The sequence below is a fragment of the Petaurus breviceps genome, unplaced genomic scaffold (assembly GCF_028583685.1).
Source record: "Petaurus breviceps papuanus isolate PSGF00001 unplaced genomic scaffold, PetGlider_PUasm1.0 91023, whole genome shotgun sequence".
NCBI classification, from domain to species: Eukaryota; Metazoa; Chordata; class Mammalia; order Diprotodontia; family Petauridae; genus Petaurus; species Petaurus breviceps.
The window spans coordinates 563,626-582,117 of record NW_027187398.1 but is presented as its reverse complement, the minus strand read 5'-3'; the positions used below and the strand labels follow the sequence as shown (position 1 = coordinate 582,117).

Below are 18,492 nucleotides of genomic sequence, written 5' to 3'. Positions count from 1 at the left end.
TTTAATTTTTTCCCATAAATATAGAGTTAGAATTTCCAAAATGTTAAGTACACCTTGCTTAATTCCACTTATTCCTCTTCGGAAGTCATACATTCAAATCCTGGGACTGTCAATTTGGCCTTTCATCCTTTCAGGACTGAGTAATCATATATAATGTATTTTATTTAGCTCTACTGAATGAGACGTTACTATCTATCTGCTTTTCTACTCTGCATGGATACAGAACAAATTTTTGAACAGTAGAACAGCGTTGTCTGGATCTAAGTTTAGAGACATTTCTTAAAAAGTTGTATACAATCGATTTAAAATAATTAACAGGTTGGGTAATTATGGAAGTGGCTTGGTTATGTTACACCACACTTTAGTTCAGTATAATCTGCTTAGTAAATATTTTATGGTGATTGGACATTGTCTTGCCATCCATTTTACCTAGTCAGTTTTCAGTACACCTTTTTGATTTAGGATAAAACTGGCTGTTTAAAAAGTTATTTTTAATCTAGTGAATTAAATTGTAGGGGAAATGTATGTTCTTTACTGCCTAAACAAATGCTTTAGACTTATTCTTTAAGGATTTGAATAGAGTGATATATTATTGTGCTGCTAGAGCAAATAAATCTAAAGTTACAGATTTGGTCCTTGTGTGGGCCAGGTATCTTTGAAAAAGGCTTGTACTTTTAACCTAGCATCAATGCGAGTCCATTCCCACTATGAGGAAAATAAACTTGCATGTTTGTTTGGTTTAGGTCAATGATGTTATTTCTGTATTTTAAAAAAGGATAGCACATTATTATGTAAGTACATATGATAGTGATGATTGAATGTGTGCTAGTAAATATGCATAGATAACATACTGATTCAACTTTATAGTAATTCATCAGTGTTTAAATATTATCTCCATTTTGTGCTTTATTTTACATTTTGCACATTATGTGTAAATGTGAATAATTAGCCAAGTAAGTGGTATAGACTATATCAAAATACAATGTGATGTTATTCTTTAGGCCTGACTATTATACTTTTCCAATTAGGAGGCTTCTGTAAATAATTTCAAATAATATTAAAGTTCCATAAGTCATACTGAGTCAGTGCTGGATTTTAATGATTTATGCCTAGACTTGTTAAGTTTATGGGATAAAAGTTCTTTGTAAACCATAAATTACTTTAATACCAAGATGATAGGATCATAGGTTTAGAACTGAAAGGGACTTTAGAGGTCATTAGGTACAACCCCTTCATTTTGCAGATGTGGAAATTGAGGCCTACAGAGGTTCAGTGACTTCTCCAGTGTCATATACACACACACACACACACACCTATATATACCTATGTATATATGTGTGTGTGTGTTTACAAAATAGCTGATATAAATGAGTTATAAGAAATATTGCTGCTTATTGTTACAGACTTTTAAATACAGAGATGTAATAAGATACTATCTCTTTACAAATCCCAAGGTCTAATGCTAAAGGATGTCGCATAGAAGGGACTCCTATCACTGATATGGAAAACAATTCTGAAACTGGGGAGTTGCAGGCCATACTTCCAGAAGGGGCTTCAGCTGTGCCTGAAGAAGGTAAATAAAAGTTGAAGTCATACTAATCTTGACTAAAAAGTTGTACTTTTTTTTTTTGCCTTTTGGAGGGCAGTTGGGGTTAAGTAACTTGCCCAAGGTTACACGCCTAGTTTTGAGGGTAGTTTCTTAAAGTGCTTATTTTATGAGGAATCTTTAATTTCAGGCAATCTTTAATCTGAGCATAACATTTTATTTTTTGAATTTGATATTTGCTAATTAAGCACAAAACATCACACTTTTTTTTTGGAGGGGGTAAGACAAGGCACTTGGGATTAAATGACTTGCCCAAGGTCACACAGCTAGTAAGTGTCTGAGGCTTGATTTGAATTCAGGTCCTCCTGACTCCAGGACTGGTGCTCTATTCACCGTGCCACCTAACTGCCCCTACATATTTTTTAAAGAGGTTATGCGTATTCTGTAGAAAGAGGTATTATATATTAGTTAAGTAGGTAAAGTGACATTACTTTTAAGTCTTTTACAATATATTTAGTCTACTATATGTTGAAAATGCACATAAATTGATAGAAAAGTCAGCCATAATTTTTTATGTGTGCTTTTAAAAAAATAGCATAGGTTGCTTTGCTCTCTTTTTTTGTGAACAGAGTTTTTTAGGTTTTGGAAAGTCTCAACTCATAAGAGACTACGTTTCTGTTAAGTCACATTTGGTTATAGTTGTAAGTACTTCTTTCAGTATATAAGTTCGTTGTTCTCTACTTGTCTGAGGCATAGAAAACATTTTGCAGTTCTCTTCGATCAGATGGTATCTTGTGGAAGTGTTGATTTCCCCTTGCTGTGTCCTTTAGAAGTTAGAAAAAAAAGGATGTTGACTTTCTTATTGATATTTGACATAAAAAAAAATTCATTTCTTCCTTAAAGTCTGCCGCCTTCCACCTCTGCACTCATTTGAATTTCAATGACGGATGAATTGTAGCTCAAAGCCTATATTAAGGTGCCAGCATTCATCTCTAGCTGCCGTGTGCAACATTGTGTAGGTGTTGGCATTTGCAGGAAGGTCTTTCTGTTACAGAAGGCTAAAAATGTCCTCAGTCTTAGTCAGTACAACGCAGTGTACTCCTGTAGGTGCAACACTATTCCAGGAGAAACGGTTATTTGAGAAATGTTTCTGAAAGGACATACATAGAAACCTGCAGGGCTTGCTTGCACCATTGCCTCTTGTTGGTAAATGATATTTTAAAATATTATTGCATTGATTTTTTTTTTAGTATATGTTTTAGGTTATATATGTAGCTTGTCTCTTAATGTCTGCTTTCTTATAAGTTAAATTCTGATTATTTGAGTAATTAGAGTAAAATTTAATTAGCAGTTGCCACTGCAGGTGAGGCATAAACAGCAGAAGATTTTAGACTTAAAATTTATTAAAGAGAAAATAAATTATTTTATAATGTGAATAACACAGATACAGTAATCAAATTTAGAGTTAGGGGGATTTTGGGACCTACCTCGTCCAACCAACCCCTTAATTTAGTAGTATTTTGCCTTTCATGAACTGCAGAAATATTTTCTTGACCATATTTTGGGCTAACTTTACAGTTTAGCTCTTTTGAAAGTATTGAAATGTGCAAGGGGAAGAAGGGGTCTTTTTAGATAAGGCTTTTTAATGCATGCCAACTTCATGTTGGGGCAGCCAGGTGGTGTAGATAGAACGTTGGGCCTGGAATCAGGACTTGACTTCAAATTCAGCCTCAGACACCTACCAGCTGTGTTACCCTGTTTGCCTCGGTTTCCTCATCTGTAAAATGAACTGGAGAAGGAAATGGCAAAACACTCCAATATCTTTGCCAAGAAAACCTCAGATGGTGTCACAAAGAGTCACACATGACTGAATGACTAAACAACAGCAACAAACTCCATTTCAGTGTGCATGCTTTGGGGAGAGCTCTACTTTCATAAAGCTCTTTCCATTCTTTTTTTTTTTTTTTTTGCCTTTTGGAGGGCAATTTGGGTTAAGTAACTTGCCCAAGGTTACATGGCTAGTTTTGTGTGTGTGTGTGTGTGTGTGTGTGTGTGGGTGTGGGTGTGGGTGTTAAGTGTCTGAGGCCGGAACCGAACTTGGGGGTCCTCCTGACTCCAGGGCTGGCACTTTACTCTCACTGTGCCACCTAGCTGTCCTGTTCTTGCCATTCTTTAAATAAAGTTTCCACATAAATGCAAAACACCATCAGGACATTCGAAAATTACTTGGATTAATTTGTTGATTAGTCAGGTATTATTAGATATCTAAGCGGTTTGCATATAGCTGAAGTTCCAGAAAAGGTTTTGGGAGGAAAGAAATGGCCTTGTGGGGCTGGTAGGAGGGAGCAGTTTAGATAAAAAGGAGCTTTTGTACCCTTTGAATTTTTTTTATTTTTGTTTTGCTTGAAAGAGAAGGCTTGAGTCTCAGTACCAGCCACGGGTGTCATTCTGCCCTTGGCTGGAACCAACTCCAAAGAAACCTTGACATTTCATGTCTTTAAGGCTTCCTGGCAAGTGTATTCAGTTCCCATTGTATATGTGTGGGGAAAACAAAGCTCTTTCTTTGAGAAAAATGCATCAGGAAAATTTTCCATGTGAGAGATCACTGTAGAGTGCTGACAGTAGCCCTGGAGAAGAGAAAGCAGGCTTTGTGATGTTCCAGAGGACAGCTGGTGTTGGTACTCTCTGGGAAACCTGTTGTGTTCATCATCTTGAGTCTAAATGAAATGTGTCTTTTACCTTAAACCTGCCAACACTACGAGTAACCTTATCTTAAACTTCCACTTTGAATGGCCTATTGCTGAAAATGATAGTATTTTTCCTCCTAGAAAACAAATGAACTCTAGACCTATAAGTGATAGGGTGGTTTTCTTGATTGTTTTATCTAAAAATGTTTAAAGACTCTTTGTTCTAATTGAGCTGAAGCCAGAATAGCACAGATCCTTTCAGTTACCACAGTGATACTCAAAACTCCTCTTAGCAATTGGCCATTTGACTGTTAGCCCTCCTTCCTAGAAGCATAGTACGCATGAGATACCAGGAAATACTGCTGAATTTTTCTGCACCGTTTGCCATTTGTGGTGACACCTGGTAGAAGAAAAGCATAAAAATGCCCATATTGTGCCTAGCACCCTTCCTTGTTTTCTTTCTTTACTGCTCACTATTTATTCTTTTTAACTAAATTTACCTGGCTCCTGTTCTCACTGGAAAACAATGCCTGACCTTAGAAATCTGAATGTGATAGTACCTAGTAAGCTCTAGTAAGATAATGGTAGTTAATGTAGTTCCTAAGTAGCTGTAATAAATGAGTTCTTCTTCAAAGCCTGGTATTAATTACCCACACAAAGCAAATAACTAATAGCTCATATGTGTATAGTCCTTTAAGAATTGCAAAGCAGTTTATACACATTTTACTTGATTCTCAGAACAACTCTTTGAGATAGTTGCTGTTATTATTCCCATTTTACAGATGAGGAAACAGAACTGATAGAGGGAACATAATTTAGCCAGGTCTGTATAACTAGTATGTAGCTAATATGTTACAAAGGCAAAATCAGAGCCCAGGTCCAATGTCCATTCCCTACACTGTGCTGTTACTGCACAGGTCCATGTTGCCTTTCTGTAATTGAGTAAAGTACTTGTTGGATGGTTGGTTTGAAAACAGCTACTTTGCCACTATAGGTGAATAGCAGTTTATGTTCATTAAATAGGAACTAATCCTGATCTTTATTTTATGATCATATGTTCTGGGGGAAAGGCTGTTAAAAAAAATAAATTTGTGTCCTTAGAAACAGTATTGCTTTCCATTTATTTAATGTGATGATTACATAGCACTATATAGAGAGATAAGAGAAACTTGACTATAGTCCTGCTTTTCCACTAACTCGTTCTGTGATCTTGAACGCATCACTTTATCTCTTCTTTAGTTATAGAATGAGAGGCTAGGATAGATCTTAAGGTGAGATGGGAGGCATGCATATAATCCAGCCTCCCTCATGTTACAGGTGAGAAGACTCAGAGAGTTTTAGTGACATGCCCAAAGTCAAACAGAGCACATAGGACCTCAAACTACCCTCTGACTCTAGATCCATTGCTCTTTCCATTGTACCAGGATGAGTTCAGAGATTCCTTTCAACTCTAAAATGATTTTTTATTGCAATATGAACCAGAATAGGCTCTGACTGGAATAATTGTAGCCAGATTTTGTGACCTTTAGTTTGAGTGACTGTGGTTGAGATTTGAATAATTGTTTATTTTTGCCTTGTGTCTTTAGTTCCTCTTTCACATATTTATGGAGATTTGTTCAAGAGGTGTTGTGTTCTAATGGGAAGGACGACTATTGAACTAAAAATCAAGATCCCAACAACCTCTTAAATTTGTCCAGCCAGTATATTCAAAGAAAATAATTTATAACTAAAATACTTAAACCACAAAATGACTTAAATTCCTGAGTAACAACAGTACTGTAAAAGAACACAAGATGGAGACAGAACCCTAAAAAAGGAGATAACTTTTTTTCCTCTTTAAAATGGAGGAAGTATTCTGTACTGGTAGTTTTCTTTTTAGAAAAGAGCATATTAACAGTTTAATGTACTTATAGGTAGGTAAGACTCAAAACATTTTCTTTGGTAATTTTGACTGTCTCCTTCCTCCTCCCTCCCACTCCCCCGACCCCCAATCATTTTTTAATTTAACTTTTTAAACCAAAATATTCATTTAAATTTTTAACCAAAATACAACTATTAATAAATGATTTACATCTTTTCTTTGGGAAAAGATTAAGGCTGTGTTTTCACCATTATAGCCAAACTAAGTAGAACATGTCATTTGTATTTGGAATTTTTTTTTTTTGGAGGGCAGTTGGGGTTAAGCAACTTGCCCAAGGTCACATGGCTAATAAGTATTATGTGTCTGAGGCCAGATTTGAACTCAGGGCCTCCTGACTCCAGGTCAGTGCTCTATTCACTGTGCCACTTAGCTGCCCCTGTATTTGGAATTTCTTAAGAAATGTTGTGTTTTTCTAGGATGCCCTGAGATGACAAGGAGTAGGGGCAGACAAATGAGTTAGTTGGCTTTTCTTGGCCTTCTGGAAGACACACCTCCACTTGGAGTACCCATCTTCCATTTACCTTCCCCTTCTCCCCCTCCCCTAGTCAGCTTGTCCCAGAAGCCTTCTAAGACAGCTGGGTGGTGGGAAGACCTCCTTGACACCCTCCTCTTTTCCTTCCCCCTTTCTACACTTCCTCTGTCTTCTCAGAACCTATCTGGGCTGCTTTACTGCTCACATGGCTTGGATGAGATGGGAGCCACCAGCTTTTTTCCTTCCTGTAAAATGGAGGACCATAGGTCCTTAGGCTTACCATATGCCCTTTCATTGCTTCCTAAGGTCCTCCTCACCTTAGTATTTGTTCTGTTTCTGTGACAGGTATTCTAAAATTGAGATCCATTAACTTGTTATTTGAATATTTTGTTACCTGTATTTCACTATAATTTGGTTTCTTTGTTATCTTGTATATTTTATTTATGTATTTAACAACTTTCTGAGAGCAAGTCCTTAGGCTTTATCAGACTGACGAAGAGGTACACGATGCAAAAAAGGGTAAGAACCTTTGCTCTTTGTCCTTTCAAACCCTGCCATTGTCATCCCCCATTGATACAACCTTGCTATTCACCCCCACGCCTGCATTCTCAGGATTTCTGAGCCTTGTAGCTAAACTTTTCCCTTTAGGGGATTCCCATTTAGGGGAACAACTTCTTGAGAGTAGAGACTATCTCACTTTTTCGGTCTGTATTTCTAGGACTTGGTATTAGTCACATTTATAGTACAAATTTAGGGTTGGTACAATATTAAGAAAACTATAAGCATAATTGACCATATTAATAACAAGAGGAACAAAAATCATAACAGATGCAGAAGAGGCTTTTGACAAAATAACCAATTCTGTTGAAAACATAATAAAGGAAAAAAGTAAAATAAAAATTAAATATAAAAAAAGAAAGCATAAAGGATATGGGATCAGGAAAAAAACACATAGTAAGCTTTAATAAATTCTTTTTCATTCATTCATTGTTTTAGAGATATACTCTTACCTTGAATGGGTTAGATATATCCAGTTAAAAAGCTATGCATTGACATCAGTTGTGAATTAGAATTTCAGAACCTTTGAAAATTATTAGGGAAACTATTTTTATTTTGCATGAGGGTTCTATAATCTTCAGAAAAACAAGTTTTGTATTTTTGTAGAGGATTAGCTATATCTGTCTTCATAGAATAGAATCACAGACTATAAGGGACCTTAGAGATCATGTGATTCAGTGGTTTCCAACTTTTTTAGGTAGGGTAACTCCTTTTTAATGTCATATTTCATAGAAAACCTCCACCCCTCAGGTAGACCCTTCAGTTTGATTAGCATCCTTTGAGAAAATACATAATGACAAAAGGCTGCTATGAATTCAGTAAGAGTTTTAAATCCAAATTTTTATCTTGTTCATCTCAGAAGCATCTATATACATTTGAAAAATGAGATTACGAGTATGTGGAAGACATTTACTCTATAGAAGGATGTTTCTTCATTTCCTAAGATCATAGAGTTGTAATTGGAAGGGATTTGGGGTAGTATTTTTAGTCTAGTCGACTCATGTTACTGATATGTGGAAAGAGGAAATGACTTTCCCCAGTTCACACAGGTAGTGCATGCTGGATATTTTTTTCATTAATTTATTTTTAGTTTTCAACATTTACTTCCATGAGGTTTTGAGTTCTAAATTTTCTCCCCTTACCCAAGACGGTATACAATCTGATATAGGCTCTACACATACAGTCTTATTAAACATATTTTCACATTGGTCATGTTGTGAAGGATTAGAATCAATGGGAGGAATTACGGGAGAGAAGAAACAAACCAAAAAAAGAGAGCAAATAGTATGCTTCAATCTACATTCAGACTCTGTAGTTCTTTCTCTGGATGTGGATGGCATTTTCCATCATGAGTCTTTTGGAGTTGTCTTAGAACCTTGCATTGCTAAGAAGAGACAAGTCTATCAAAATTAGTCATTGCACAGTGTTGCTGTTAATGTGTACAAAGTTCTCTTGGTTCTGCTCACTTCACTTACGTGCTAGGTATTTTGTTGAAGCTAAATAAAGAGAAAAGTAGCAGTGTGTGGTGAGTGAATGTAATAAAGGTAGATTAAGATGTAGGCTCCAAACCAGATCTGTTTACTAGCAGTGACATATATAACTATGAACAAAGTTCCTTTGGAATTATGAAATTCTATAATGTAGTTTTCCCCAATATTATATTTTCATGGAATGAATTGATGAATGGCATTAGGCATTCCCAGTTCCTCACTGTACTTAGTTCCTATAACCCACTCCTTCATCTGAGCTAAGCACAGAGATGGTCATATCCTTGATTTTACTATCACTCACAAATGTTCTGCTTCTATGAACAGCAAACTCTAAAAATCCCTTACCTAATCACAATCTTGTATCATTCTATCTTTTTCTCTGTCTTATGACCGCTAACATTGTTCTTCATCTTCACCCTTCTGCTTTTTCCCAGTTTTGCTTTTACCAACCATGGATTACTCTTACCATCTGCCTCCTTCACTCCTATTTATATACTGTTGAACAAAGCTTGAGAAAATCACGAAATCATACTTTTTGGGGCTCCTATAAATTTATGTTATTTAGTCTCAACTGGACTCTCACTTAAGCTAGGCTAACATTTTAATCCTTCCTCATTGAATCCTGTTCTTCACAGTCTCTCCCTTTCTACAGAGTCTTTTCATGCTGCCTACCAACACATTTATGTCTCCCTCATTTTTCCTCCCAAGGCAATCCGGGTTAAGTGACTTGCCCAGGGTCACACAGCTAGAAAGTGTCAAATGTCTGAGACCAGATTTGAACTCAGGCTCTCCTGATTTTGGGATGGTGCTCTATCTACTGTGCCACCTAGCTGCCCCTTCCCCATTCTTAAATAGCCCTCACTTGATCTTACCATCTTTATGAGCTACCGTTCTACGTTCTCTCCTCTCTTTCAGTGTTAAACTCTTCCGAGAGAAAATCATCTACATTCCTCTGCTTCCTACCTTCTTACTCTCAGACCTGCTCCACTCGGGCTTCTAATCCATTCAACTAAAACCACCTTCTCCACAGTTACCAGTAATATCTTAATTGCCAAATCAGATGTTTTTCAGTCCTTATCCTTTTTTGACTTCTTTGTAGCATTTGACAGTGTTGATCTGATCACCTTAACTCCTGGTGATGCAATCACAGATCCAGATATTTGAATGTGTTGTAGTGTAGTCTTATAACAAATTCATTAACTAAATTCCCTTGATGGAGTAGATAATTGACTTAGAGTAGAAGTAGACCAAACTCTATTATATCATAGTTTTGGCATACCTTAGTGTATGTATTTTTATTTACATCTTAGTTTGTGGTTTAAAAATTAAGATAAAAAAGGCCCAGGGAATTGAACACTGGACCCGGAGAAAGACCTGAGTTCAAATTCTGCTTCAAGCAATAGTTGTATGACCCTGGGCAAGTCATCTAACTTCTGTCTGTCTCAGTTTCCTCATCTGTAAAAGGGGGATAATAGTAGCACCTTTCTGTGAAGGTTGTCTTGAGGATAAATTGACTTGATATTTGCAAAGTGCTTTACAAACCTGAAAAGTGATATATAAATGCTATCCCCTTATGATCATGATCATCATTGTCATAAAACATACATGAGGTTTCTTTTTTTCTTTTCTTATTTTCAGCAGTTCTCTGTCAGAAGCATGTTCTTCGGCTCCTGCCAGGAATGAGCAGTGATAGTGATGTTGAGTGTGACACTGAAAATGAAGAGCAGGAAGAGAACGCTCCTTTGGATGGATTTAATGAGTCCTTCATGGGTCAGCCCTCAGGGGAAGGTAGAGCACCTGATGCTGTTTCACAGGGGAGGCTGCATTCTTTCTAAGGACCGGGGAAACCATCTCTTCTCTCCAAGGGCTCTGTTGCCATGAATGCCATGCAGTTTTTATGAGTGAAGAAGAATGGTTAAGATACTAAAAATACTGTGGTGGTGGTGGTGGCTGCCCCATTAATTAGCCAGTGTGATACTTTCTGAATTGAATATGTGATGGTGTTTTTTTTTTTAAGTACAGGATTCAAATACATAGCTCTTTGTTGAGAGATAGTCTTAGCCTTTTGTGCTATGACTTTCAAATGTATAAATTATATATTATAGGACTGAGAGACTATTTTCGTAGGTTAGCTATTGAATAGTCTGCTGAGAAGTTACAGAAGCTAAAATTCTTGGGTTAAGACAGTTTGTAAGTATTGTTGAAAACAACCAAAAATCATGCAAGGAATTTTATAAATCACCTCTATGTACTTTTAGGAGCCCTTAGTGCTATAGCAGTGGTAGGTTTCTCTTAGCTAGGTTAATGTTTATATTATATTGATCTTACAGTCTGTTCTTATTTCTCCTGATATAGGACCAAGTATTTGATTATTGTATGCATTTAAGCCACCCCTTTTTTTTCATCCGGGTTGGGAACTCCTAGAAAGAAAACTCCCCCAAACTACCTCTTTGATAAATTGTAGTATTCAGAGGAAGTTGCCTAGTGGCCCTGAGAGATTAGATCACCTGCCCTTCGTGATGCTGTGTGTCAGGAGCAGGACTACAGAACAAGCCTTCTTTATTGCATTGCAATCCAAAAAGCATAAATTAAGTTTCTACTTTGTGTAAGGCCCTGTAGTCCTCAATTCATGCTGCCATACTGTCTTTCAAAACAACTCAATTTTAATATCTTTCCAATACCTTCATCTCCTTTTTAAGATTTCCTTTTTATTTTTAATCTTAGCCACATATTCCAATTATCCTGGGAGTGTCTTTGTGGCACCAACAAAAACAGCATTCTCAATGTGGGCTGACAATAATGTGATATGCAGATTTTTTTAAATGATGTTGCCTTGAGTCAAAATGTCTTTTAACTCTCATTATATTCAGTCAATCTGTATCCCTGTACCTTCCTCCCAAGCTTCTCAGTGCCCACTGTACAAGAAAAAGTGACAGGAGAATAAACAGAATCCCAAGTTCCATTTTTCCCACTGTGCTTCTGGCAGTCCCTTGGGCTGCACAGAGCTCAGGTCACAAATTCCCAAGGATAGAGTTAAGTGGTCAAGTACATTTTGTTTACTTTGATATCATAGGTAGCCAACTTAAGTGTTCAGAAAAATGCATTTTCCTGTTTTAAAATTTTTCTGTGCCTTTTACTTTTATCATAGATACATGTTCCAGTTTCCCTGAAGGTGATCAAATGGGCCCTGAAGACCTCAGTTTCACCACTGGTGAGAGCAGTGGAAGGTAATTGCCAAACCGAGGCCATTGGCTTTGAGTTAACATTACCCTGAAATTTGCAGTAGATGGTGGCTGAGTTTCCCATCAGAGCCAGGAATGATCGCATGCGACCTTTGTTTGCTGCCACTGCCTGAAACCATGACAGAAGGTTGTCGATTGAGTGCACACTGGAGAAAAGAATCAGTATCAGAAGAGTTCTATGTGTAACACAATAATAGAGTAGCTCTAGACAATAATAAATAACTTGCATTCACAAAAGGCAGTTTTTCTACAACTGAAAGGAGATAAATTGCCAGAAATTTACTTCTATCTTCCTAACTTGTTTGGTGCATGCACTCATTAACCTACTCAGTGTTGATACTGTCCCTTTGGTGTTCTCTTCAATATCTCAGTTTAGATGACCACCTTCCTACTGATGGCATTTAATCAGCAATTTATTCATGCCTGTTGTTTAGTGACCAAGAAAAATTTACTTAAGAATAGATTTTGTACTATAGGCTCTTTATGTGAGTAAGTGGAATAACCCTAACCACCCTCTGATGGGGCACATTGACTGATAGGAGCTAATTGATTTCATTTGAAAATGTAGGTGCCCTAATTTAGTTGCACAAAATGATTCCATTATGCAACTTTTTCCATAGGTCATTTTTGACCTCTTGGAGAATTAGGCAAATTTGAGAAGAATCTGCTCTTAGAACTCTCTATTCTTAGAGAAGGTTCTACTCATGGTTCCTACTCTTTTAAGTGTTGCTCTCTTGTCAGATTTCAGGCACTTCAGATTTCTTTTGTCTCACCATGTTTAGCAGATATTGAGAGAATCTCCCTGACTCTCATTCTTCTTATTAATTTAACTTAATTTAATTTTCTATAGATTTAAAGGTTCAAAAATGTTAGTGATTCACATGAAAGTTTCTAAACCTAGTGTAGAGTTTTCTTCCTTTTCTCATTTTTGGACCAAGTTGGGGAGAAAGTAATTGCCAAACTTACCCTTGAGAAATGGCATTTGTATTTGAGCTGCTACATTGACTGTGAAAACTACATTGAAAATTAAGTGAGAGGCTACTGAAAAGGATAAATAACTGTATATAAATGTTCGAAGGGAAGACTTTTAATCTGCCTATGTTTTAGCTAATGAAAATTGCTTTTTTGTGTCTGATTTTTTTGGTGTTGTTATCATTCATGGTTCTTGTTCAAAACAGTTTGCACTTTTTGTTAATAAAATGATCTTCAGAAAATGTAGTGCTTATGGTTATTGAAGAAGTCAGAAGGCATGTTCTGTTTTAGTCACTTAGATTAAAAGCCTTTTCACTTTGTACATGTTGAGTAAGTACATAGGGAGATGAGTATTTTCTAAGTGTCTGTGATGAAGCCACTTACTTTAAGGATCTCCTTGAGCTAGGTAGACAGATTCTAGACGATATAATCCTAAGGCCTGGAAGTTACTCATTGTTTTCTTTACATGAACTTAACTCTGTAGTTCACATGTTCTTTTCATGGGGTTATTTTGCAAAATATCATAAGTAGACTCTTCAATGCTTTTAGCTTATTAGATTCAGAAGATTTTGCCTTCATTACATCTTGACATATAGGTATTCTTAATTGTCTTCACACACATATAATTATATATACATTCTATATGTATATATATCATCTACATAATAGATGACAAACCTTATATAACAATTCATCTTCCAAATCCAGAGCTACCCATTTTGTGAAAAAGTAAAACTGATTGGCTATAGGAGAATTAAAACAAAGCTCAAATACAATCCTTTCCAGAAAAATATACCTGACTAATAAATTAGTTACCTGGGTCTCTCAAAATTGGGAAGATTCTGACTTGATCTCTGTTTATTCTAGGACTTATCCGTGCAGTGCGTACATTCATTTGATTTCTCATAATTGTAGAGGTAGCTGACACTTATATACTACTTTACAGTTAACATTTTTATATGCATATGTGGGGTGGGGAAAGAAAGAGAATTTATATCTGTTCTCATTTGTTCCTCATAATAGGCTTGTGAGATAGAAGTAATGATACTATTATCCCTGTTTTTGTATAGGGGATAACTAGAGTTTAGAGAGACTAATTAGCTTGCCTAAAATCAGACTGCTAGTGTAAGAGTGGTTGACCCAGGATTCAAACCTAGGTCCTCTGATTCAAAGTGTAGTGTTCTTTCCACTCTCCCATAATTGCCACATGAGTTCTTTGTTGTCTGAAATTTTACTATTTGTTTTGTGATATAGAAAACAATATTGGATTTGGAGTCAGCAAACCTTGGTCTGAATCTTGGTTCTGCCACTAATTCTGTGGCCTTGGGCAGGTCACAATTGAGAGTTTCCAAATTTTCAATTCTCTAGTCTCTGAAGTGGGGATTATTTAATAGACTTGCACTTTACAGGATTATAAGGAAAGTGGTTTGTAAATTTTAACTTGTTAGAGAAATTTAGGTGGTAATTATTGTTATCCAACTGTGGGAAGGGGAAGTGCTAAGAAATCGGGCAGATAAGATAGGGAGGGGTCCTAGTTTATCACATTACATTCCCAAAACCTTTCATTGACAGCCCTTAACATTGTTTTCTTGGGCTATTAATCAAAGTCCCATATTCTTGTTTTACTTCTGAATCCTTTTACCATAAATGTGCAAATATTCATCAAACCCTAAAGTTTAATAAAGACAATAGATCGATCAAAATGGTGTAATGGGTGCATTCTTAATTTGAATCTCAAGTGCTCTCCTGCATTTCTTGTGATCTTCTAGAAACTGTTTCTTCTCTCTCTCTTTCTCACTTGTGTGTAAAAATCAAACTGCTGCCATTATTGAGAAGCTGTGTAGTTTAGTGGATTGGGGTCAAGAGACCTAGATTCAAATTCTGCCACAGGTATTTACAGCTTTGTTACCATGAACAAGTCACTGAACTGCTGAGAACCTCTTATATGAGGATGTAATTACGTATGGTACCTACTTTCTAAGATGATTGTGAGAAAAATGAATTTGAGTAAACATTTGAGTACTATATATTTATATATATATATATTATTATATATATATATTATTATATATTATATATATATTATTAATATTATATATATATATATATATAAATATATATATATATATTTGAGTAAACATTTGAGCAAACATTTGAGTACTATACAAATGTGAACAATTGGTGGTGTTCTTGTTCAAATGATTGTGATGAGACCCTTTGTAAGATGGTGGAAATTTGAATTTAGTTTGTGAGGAAGACTTTACCCTGCCTTGGACATTGAAGGTACTTCCCAAAATGATTTGTTGGATTAAATTCAGTGACTTAAGTCCATAGAGAAATAAAAATACAGTTTTACACCAAAGAAAAATACTTGTAGAGAACATTTATGTGTTCTTCATGAGGATATTTTTTTCACTTTCAGAATTAATTCATTTCATCAAAAGATTTATTTAGGCACTGAAGATGCAAAGAAAAAACATTTCAGAATCCAGCCCAGTTGTACTGTATCTTGAAACTGTGAAAAGATATAGTTTCATGTTTCAGTAATAGGCTTGTAATCAGCATCCTAACACAACTGCTCTATCACTGTGGAAGCAAAGATTGACACATGTATTAGAAAGCACTTCCAAGTAAGTGACTGTGGTCCAATGGCTGTTTATCTACTTGTTCAGACATTGTGCTTACATTCTTATGGAAATCCTTCTTGTATTAGGTGAGCCTTGGACAAAATTCGTCGTTTGGCAAATGAGCAAAAGTGAGGCAGAGAGGAAGCATGTTATGGGAGTACACACACTGCATGGGAAAGCCCCTGGGATTCATTCTTCCTCTTGTGTGTCATAAAGTATGATAACCAGTGGAAGTCTGCAGCTGATTTGAGTGAAGAGTTTGGGTTCTATAAACTTTTTTCCTTAACCTTTAAATTAAGTATTTGCCATTTGATGGTGTTTATGGTATTGGAAGTGTCTTTGTGGACATTAAACTATAATAAAAAAAAAAGTTAACTTCTTCACAGACAGAAATGGCATGTATCTAATAAGTAACTAGCACTAGAGCATATTTTTTTCATTCCTGATGATTGCAATTCAAATGTGTATATATGTTATATCCTCGTTAATACTTTATTTGGTGGGGGCAGCCAGGTAGCACAGCGAGTAAGAGCACCGGCTCCAGTGTTGAGAACACCTGGAGATCGAATCCCGGGCTCAGACACTTAGCACCCACCCAGAAACACCTGGCCGTGTAACCTTGAGCAAGTTACTTAACCCCAATTGCTTAGGGGCGGCCAGGTGGCTCAGCGAGTAAGAGCACCGGCTCTAGTGTCCGGATGACCTGGATCAAATCCGGGCTCAGATACTCAGCACCACACCCAGAAACAATAACTGGCCGTGTAACCTTGAGCAAGTTACTTAACCCCAATTGCTTAAAAAAAAAAATACTTTATTTGGTGCTGTTTTATACAGATTTTTTTTTTACAGGTTTTCTGTATGTATCATCCTTTTCATTTTTTATAGTAATATAACACTGTTCCAGAGATATACCACAGTCTGTTTATTTATTTAGAATTTAAGTGATTTCCACTTTTTAAAATTATTTGTTTTAGTTATAAATATCTTTGAACATATAAGTTTTTAAAAACTGTTCCCTTTGAGATACTCATTTGTTGTCAATCATTAAATTATTGGGTTGAAGTGTGTGAGCAGCTTTCTAGCTCTTACCACGTTTTATCAGATTGGTTTCCAGAAAGATTTCAGTGATCTGCATTGCCACCAGCAATGTAGTGTACCTATGCCTCACACTGTTCTCAGCAGAAAACAGTTATTTTTTAATCCTCAATAACCACAGTGGACCTGGAAAGGTAGACAGTTTCTACATTCCCAGAAGAACCGTAGGCAATTATTAGAAACATCACTGTTACATTTTAAATGTTATATAGATATGGACTTTATTATTTTACCAACCAAAAGATAGTCATGTTTCTCTTGAATGAAACAGAACTCCAGTTGTTTCATAATTTCATGACAAATGCAAAAGTTATAATCAAAGAATGTCCAAGCTCTAGCTGTGTATCATGCACTGACTCAATCCAAGGGTTCTCAATAAAGAAAGGAGCTTAGTTATCAGCTCTTAAATGCTAACTGTCTGTTATTGCCCCTCATTTGGTTTACTTACACATTGTGCACGTGCCACTTACAAAAAACAGCTGGGGTCTTTTGAACCAAATAATCATTTTTAAGAGATTTTCCCAGAGGAGCTAAATAACTTAGAGTAGCAAAGCACCACTTTTCAAAATATTATTTACATTCAGCCTATGATTCAACAGATGCTTTAATATCTAGCTCTTTCAAGACCTCATTTTATTGGCTTCAAGCAATGTTAAGAATGAGTTTTGGAAAAAAACAAGCAAACATGAGTTTTGTTAAGTTGTGAGATTGATTGTGACACTGTGATTTGAAACTATGAATTAAGCAGTTGAGGTGGTTCTAAAGATGACAGAGGTAGCATAAGTAACTGTATGAGACTACTGAAAAGGCCCTAATTTAACTTTTTTATTTTACTAGCAGCCTTCTCTGCTCATAGCTTGAATATAACCATGACTTCTGTGCACCTTCTCCCTGCTCCCAGTTCTCTTGTACACATATCTTTTTAATTCTCCTAAGAGCCTTCATATAAGCTTTTTTTTTTAAAAGCAATTGGGGTTAAGTAACTTGCTCAAGGTTACACGGCCAGTTATTTTTGTGTGGGTGCCGAGTACGGAGGCCGGAACTGATCCCAGGTCTCCTGACACTGGGACCAGCGCTCTTACTGTGCCACTTGGCCGTCCCTCTTCACGTAAGCTTTTAACCATGCCTTACCTGCCCTTTTCCTTGCATTTGTTCCTATTGAAAAGAAGGAAGAGTTGGGCTTATATTTGCTGAGTAGAAAAGAACCTGAGCAGATGACAACAGAATTTGAAGGACGAAGTGGAAAGTTAGTGTTTATACAGTCAGGTGTCACAGTTTCTATTTTTGGACCCTAAGATGATACTCCTAGTACATACATAATAAGGAGAGAAGTTAGTCATTGTCAGGATCTAGTTCCCAAAGAAAATCTAAGCCTTATTCCAAGCTAGCCTTCGACTTCTGATCTTGGAACATAAATTTAACCCAATCCTAGCATTTTTTATGGAAATGAACCAGCAGATTTTGTCATTTACCAGTCTTAGATGAGATGTTTAACATAAAATGTTATGCTATGTCATCCATTTTGAAAGATGATACCACTGATGGTTGTTTGGGATATTTCTGACCAGGGTGACTAGTGAACCTTTTCTCTGTCTTGACAATGGAAACGCTATGTTTTGATTACAGCTATAATCAGTGTTTAATTGCAATTTTTCCTCAGCTTGATATGTAGACATTCCTTAGCTCAATTATCAACACCCCTGCCTGCAAGTTGGTTTCCTTACCCAAGCCTTGCATTTTATCCCCATTAAAGTAAATATTAAAGGTTTTGCTTTTTTTAAGATGAGCCCTATCTGGCTTAGCATAGCCTCATAATCTTCATGTTAATTCAGAAGAACTGAGAAAATTTGTGTTGATATGTGTGGTATTTCCAATAGATGAA

At 36.2% G+C, this 18,492-nt stretch overlaps 1 protein-coding gene across 3 annotated transcripts in view; it reads left to right on the top strand.

The window, feature by feature from the left end:
* TRIM37 (tripartite motif containing 37) overlaps nt 1-14,594 on the top strand; it is a 119,532-nt gene extending 104,938 nt beyond the window's left edge. For 2 of the 3 annotated variants that reach the window (XM_069078028.1, XM_069078026.1), the window contains 3 exons: nt 1,455-1,573; nt 10,313-10,462; nt 11,823-14,594. In XM_069078028.1, the coding sequence (XP_068934129.1) occupies nt 1,455-1,573; nt 10,313-10,462; nt 11,823-11,905 (352 nt within the window). In that variant the 3' untranslated portion in view covers nt 11,906-14,594. The remainder of the gene's footprint in view (nt 1-1,454; nt 1,574-10,312; nt 10,463-11,822) is intronic. The other variant, XM_069078027.1, reaches the window with a different exon arrangement.
* Nucleotides 14,595-18,492: the final 3,898 nt, after the last annotated feature.